Source organism: Bos taurus, chromosome 13 (genome assembly GCF_002263795.3).
Source record: "Bos taurus isolate L1 Dominette 01449 registration number 42190680 breed Hereford chromosome 13, ARS-UCD2.0, whole genome shotgun sequence".
Classification (NCBI taxonomy): Eukaryota; Metazoa; Chordata; class Mammalia; order Artiodactyla; family Bovidae; genus Bos; species Bos taurus.
The window spans coordinates 25,407,198-25,413,197 of record NC_037340.1 but is presented as its reverse complement, the minus strand read 5'-3'; the positions used below and the strand labels follow the sequence as shown (position 1 = coordinate 25,413,197).

The 6,000-nt window shown below is 45.2% G+C and overlaps 1 protein-coding gene across 26 annotated transcripts in view; it reads right to left on the bottom strand.

Annotated features, from left to right (window-relative positions):
* Positions 1 to 218: 218 nt before the first annotated feature.
* KIAA1217 overlaps positions 219 to 6,000 on the bottom strand; it is an 821,092-nt gene continuing 815,310 nt past the window's right edge. For 16 of the 26 annotated variants that reach the window (XM_059892822.1, XM_025000971.2, XM_025000964.2 and 13 more), the window contains 5 exons: positions 5,478 to 5,513; positions 5,247 to 5,324; positions 3,535 to 5,136; positions 2,899 to 3,021; positions 219 to 2,191 (listed from right to left, as the gene is read on the bottom strand). In XM_059892822.1, coding sequence (XP_059748805.1) covers positions 1,697 to 2,191; positions 2,899 to 3,021; positions 3,535 to 5,136; positions 5,247 to 5,324; positions 5,478 to 5,513 — 2,334 coding nt within the window. In that variant the 3' untranslated portion in view covers positions 219 to 1,696. Of the gene's footprint in view, positions 2,192 to 2,674; positions 3,022 to 3,534; positions 5,137 to 5,246; positions 5,325 to 5,477; positions 5,514 to 6,000 lie in introns of those variants that run through there. The other 10 variants (XM_025000983.2, XM_025000987.2, XM_025000988.2 and 7 more) reach the window with 5 other exon arrangements.

Here is a 6,000-nt window from a genome sequence, read left to right as displayed (position 1 = left end):
AGCACCAAATCAAGTTAAATATTGGGGCTGGAGGGTCAAAAAATAATGATAAGCAAGTCCCTGAGATTTCTTGTAGTTAGTTCATTATCTTGGTATTTTCACTAGCTTTTCTGCTGATATTTAAAATGAATACATAATAGGGTAATGTTAGAATATTTCCCTGTAGACCAATGATCTGTTTTAAAATTGAGAACTCAAAAAAAAAAAAACCCAAAATCTTAGTGATCAAGGCATTTTATTTCTACTTTACTTCTACTGGAGATGAAGAAACAAAAGTTAGTAAGAGCCTGTCTGGTAAAGGAGGGTGGTAGAAACTCTATCTAGTTTGCTTGCTGTCAGCTAAACCTTGCTGAGCCACGAAGAAGGTCGGAGGTTTCATGGGAAGGCACTATATTTGTAATGAATTTCTCAGAATGCACCGCCCCAGAGCTTTCAGAAAACCCGCCTGCATCTGGTTACATGTTTTCTTATCATGCCCTCAAAGCCAAAAGCATTTAACTTGGTAACAGTTATGTTTGTTCTTTGACTAGTAAGTAGTTATAGGGACAAGGTACAAAAAATAGTAAGCATGCAGCCCTTTATTTAGTTTTGCAAAGTCTCTGCTTATAGTTCTGTATATTACATGACTGTGTTATACAAATACACTTATTTACAAAAACACTCTAGCTGTGCAAACTTGTTGCTTTTTAAAAATGTCCGGCAAGTCCCATTTCTGCCCATCCCAAGATAGATGTTTAAAGCATGCATAAAAATGAACTTTGGTGTGGGAAAACTACTCTATGTGCTGTCACATACAGTATTTTTGGCATCTATTTATATATTTACAAAAATTGATGAGTTTACAGAACCGTACAGAAGTGTACATTTTAAAATCCACAATGCCGTGGTGTGGGTTCCCAGGTCTCAGAAAACAAAGGGAGGACTGAGATACTGCAAAGAAAACAACTAGAGAATCCCAGTATGTTGAAAAGAAAGAAAGAAAAGCAGAACTAGCTTGCTTGGGCTGGCAAATTATTATACATAATTTTCATGGCAGTGCAGTAGGGTTGATAATTGCCTTCTACACGGGCCTCTGTGTCGGCTTGTGTAGAAGTTCACTGGCTTCCTGTCTAGCACACTACTTTCAAATGTACAATGCTATAGTATCAAAATGTTTTGGCAAAAAAGATCTCGAAAGGAACCATGAAGTTTTGACAAAAATAGAAATCTGTAATAAAGCTAAATAACACTAAAATAAAAGGAAATATAATAGTATCTGTTTTACAATTTGTATAGTCACACTTGTGTATTTCTCTGTTCACTTCTAGTCTCCGTAATGAAAAATATTTTTATACAAAACATACTAAAATTCTGGAATCATACATGTTTTACATGCTTAATACATTTTTTATTTTCCTGTCTCACACACACCCTTCTCTCTCGCCATACTCTCTTTTTTGGTAACACATGCTTCATTTAACAGGTACTGAATAGAGACAGTAAACACTATGTAATTAGAACAGCAACAAAGTATAAAAAAAAAAAAAAAAAAGCTTTACTGAAGTCTATTAATTCAGTATTTAGCACATACTTAGCATTAAGCCTCAAACAGTACAGCAATATGTTACATTCTCTTGTGAAAACAGTAAGACTGTTAAAAAAAAAATTTTTTTTTTCTTAATTGTAACTCCAACTTGTGTTTAATTGGATTTGGCCTTTAAGAGGTTTCCTTTGCTGTGGATGGGGTGGCTTTGCTTGAACTTCCATTCTGTGCCTTGTAGCTGGTGAGGCCAGGAGTGTGGCTGCTCCTGATGCTCTTTGCACCTTGATTCAGTGAAGTGGGGGAGGCAGGGGACGGGGGGGAGGAGGAGAAGGAAGGAGGGGCTGCTCGGCCATTTTGAGTCTGCAGTGAGAATGAGAGATGGTGACCTTTCCCTGTATGAGTGGGGCTCTGAAACTTTAAGGAGCCATTAGAGACAGAGGGGATCAGGGAGGCGGAGGGAGCAGGTCGTCCTGTTTGGGGGCTGAGAGGGTTAGAAGGAACCGATGGTTTAGTAGCAGGCGGATTAGGGAAGTTAGGGCCGTCACCACTAGAAGAAGGCAGAGAACCGCTTTTCCCAGAGCTGGGAGAAAGGGCTGGAATCTTAGAAGCAGGTAAGGAGGGGAAAGTAGGCTTACAGTCCCCACCAGCTTTCTTAGCACTTCCATTAGCCTGCAAACAAAGATGGCGGGAGACAGTTTGTCAGAAAGCTGGTAACACCATCAGTCCACAGGCTCTGGCAACACAGCCCTTCTGAGGATCATTAAATCAAAGACACCAAACCAAACTTAAACCAGTTCGAGGCCTGAGCTAACTCTTGTCATGCTGTACTGGGCCTGGTAGAAACCCCCCAAGTGCCGGGCGGAGGATGTAGAGAACAGGGAAGAGAGAAGAAGAGCGCTTGTGAGAACAGGCACATCATTCTCCTCCCACCTCTGGGTTCAGGGGGCAGGGGGCCATGCGGGGCTGTTACTGGGGTGGGGGCGGGGCATCATGATGGTTAATGGGCCTCTAGTGCGATGCAGTCAACACACACGTTAGTCCTGGTGACTTTCAGGGCAGCCTTTTCTCTCGGTTTCCCCAGGTGTTCTGATGAACCCCTACACTCCCCCAGGGAAAGCCACCTGGCCTGCCACCTCGTTTTTACAGGTCAACTTTGGAGTCACACAGTGAAAGATGTTTTATTGCGAGCATGCAAAAGCGTGGTGAGAAGTTCAACAAAGGCTTTGAGACTCTCTCTTCATGCCCCCAGATCCAGGATGGCTAGATAAACCGTATCTTAACAAAGAAAAAGTGCAATATTTGGTATAAACTAAGTCAGTGACTTGCTTCTTAAGCGCAAGAGTGTCCATCCAAAAGCGGGCTTAAGGTAGAACTACCTGGCGGTACTGGCGGGGGTCCTGCAGTTTGGACTGCTTGCCAGGCTTGTCCAGGCTTCCGGGTCTGTTCTTGGAACTCATGGGGACTGGCATCCTGCTCGTCTGAGGGGTCCCGGTGGAGCCCTGTGGGAGGAGCGGCAAGAGGAGGGAGAGAAAGGACGGTGTGAGTGGCTCATCCGAGGCCACCCCACTGTGTGCAGAGAAGCTCAATGTGAGAAGCCACAGCCCTACATGCAGGACAGATCTAGGAGACGGACATCAGGAGACACCACTGGGGTTAATTCGGAGAATCAAACAATGAAACTGCCCCACTACTGATCAAACGGATTTTAATGTGAGTATCAGAGCAATCACTTCAACGGCAAATAGCTGGCCCAGCGTCCTTGGGGTTTTCCCAACACCAGTCAGCAACAGAGGTAAAAACAGAAATCGAGTAGCTGTTAGACACCTAGTTGTTGTTGTTTTGAAGGTGGGGGAAGAAGTGTGAGAGAAAGGGGTCATGGTGAACAGACAACAAAACAAAACGAGCCACCTGAAAGGAAGCGAGTCAATCACAAGACACCTTTTGCTAATGGTGATTATGGCAGATTTAAGAAAGCAGCTGGCTCTTTTCATTTTTCCATCAGACCAAGATACCTTACGTGAAGCTGAAGGTATAGATGAGGGGGGCTCTAAGGCAGTGGATGCTTCATCCAGGACTAGCAAGGACGGGGGACCGGCCTCCTGGGCCGTCTGGGATGAACTTGCAACAGAATCTCTGTGGGAAGAACACGCGGCCTCAACTAGGGCTTTGGGGCTCATCTCACTGATGGTGTTTTCCAGCTGTTTGATGGTCTGCTCCAGGCTGTCCAACGTCCTGTAGGTATTTTTTCTGATTTCATCAGTTCTCGAAACCGGAGCACTACTCTCCGGACTGGGCTGCTCTAGTCTCCTGAACAGGCTTTTAGGGGTGTCTTCGGATGGAGACCTACTGATCTCGAATCGCTTGGCTTCCTTGTGCTGTTTCAGCGTGCCATCCTCTTCCTCCTCTTCGTAGACCACCACCTGTAATGTCTTCTTCCCAGTCTTCGTGCCTGTGCGAATGGCTTGCGTGAGAGCCGCAAGCTGCTTCTTTGGAAACTTGAACTTGAACTTTTTCTTGGGGCTTTCAAATTGGTCATCGGTCACATCACCCTGGCTTTCTGAGCTTGGAGAATTGGTTGGGTTGAACTTGATCTGCTCGGTTTTATTCACTTCCTGTCCTCCTGACACTCCTGTCTCCACTGAAAGGAAATGTGGCTGCAATTTACTCTTGGCCTCCTGCCCTGCTCGAGGGCTGCCCAAAGCCCCCTCCTTAGGAAACTTTTGGGGAGTGTCATTCTGGACCACAGGGTCTCCAGTCTCCTCCTCTTCCTCTTCCTCTATCTTTTCTTCCCTCATCATTCTCTCCAGTTCCTCGTCACACTCCTCAAATATGGTTGAAAGTCTCTTGTATGCAGCCCGGATGTCCATGGGCTCATCAAAGATGATGATCACGGGCTTCTTGTCCAGGCACACCACGGGCTCTTCACTTTCAGTGCCTTCCTGCTGGGACAGTGGCTCTTTTTTGGCATCAATGTTAACCGTCTGAACATCTTCCCCCTGTCGGCTCACTATATCGCGGACCTCCCCGCTGGAGAGAGCCTGGACTGCGGTTTTGGTGATCATGAAGGCAATATTGTCGGTGGTTGCCTTCTCCTCACTGGGAGAACTTGGTGTGGACTCCCCATCCTCACTAGGGATCGTGTTAGCATGCTTAGCTCCCTTTGGTCTTAGGACAACTTGGCCAAACTCTGTCATGGGAACCTCTTGGTCTGGAGTTTTGACATCACGAGTGGTCAATTCGGTTGATCTAGTGGGAGCGGGAGGGTGACCCTTCTCTGAATCTTCTTGTCCTTGCTGATTCACCCCCTTTGTCTTCCCATAATTCATCTTCTGATTCTCAGCATCAGATGCAGGATACTGCAGCCCGGACTTTTTAGGTCCTTTGTTGATTTCACATTCGAATGAACTAACACCAGAGAAACTAGAATTGACTTTAGACACATTTTTCTGGGAATGGTTTTTACTGTCTCTAAGTAAACTCTTAGTGGAGAGGGAACTTTCCTTCATTGAGATGTCAGTTTTGTATTCTGCTGTTCTTGCTGCATCAGAAATACTATTCTCCATTTCTCTTTCCCACTTAGGATGGTCACTAGGTGTGAGAGCCCCTGGGGAAACCTGAGAGGAAGAGTGGAAGGGGAAAACCACACAGAGTGATCAGAATGGATCTGGAGGGAAGGGATTCAATCTGCATGGTATCAGTTGGAACACATATCTGGTGAACTCACCTTCCGGGATTCCACGGGGGGGCCATTTTCATATTCAACATCAGATTTCCGTACGTCTTCATGGAAAAATTCCAAATTCTGGTAGAATAGTGTAGGACATGTTACTCCACAAAACCACACCCCCGCCCCCAAAGTGGACTACAACTAGAGTGTTCCTTTAATTACACTTCGAAAACATGCGGGCCAAGCACATTTGTTACACACCAGTCCAAAGCCTACAGCTCTGTTTACCTTGGGTTGCTTGGTTCTCCAACTTCCAAAAATGCCCTGTGTTTGCACAAGATGAAAATCTCAATTAGCAAAATGCTTCAAGGATTTCAAATGTTGGTAGGGGGAGTAGTTAAGAGAATATAAAGGGACTGATTCTGGACCAGCACGTCCTCTTTTCACCATCTGACTGTGCGCTTAGCCGACTCTAAAACCTGAGGAGTGGGGTGGCGTTGTAGAAAGCACAGTATATCAGCAGGCAGATTTTGATTCTGGCTCGGATCTGCCACTTAACTGTGTTATTTTAGGCAAGTCATCTCACTTCCCTGGGCCTCAGGTTTCTTGCTTATAAACCAAGGAACTAGACCAGGAAAGTTTTCACATCTCTGCCAGATGGTTATTTCAGTCTTAGCTATGCTTCTTGTATGGGGATCGTCTATAAGGGCTCTGCATTGGTTGGGTGTGGTACTTTGAGGTTAAAAAAAACCCCAAACCATTATTTTTCCCTGGTCAAATCATAGCTTTGAAAACATACTTGCAGTTTGTA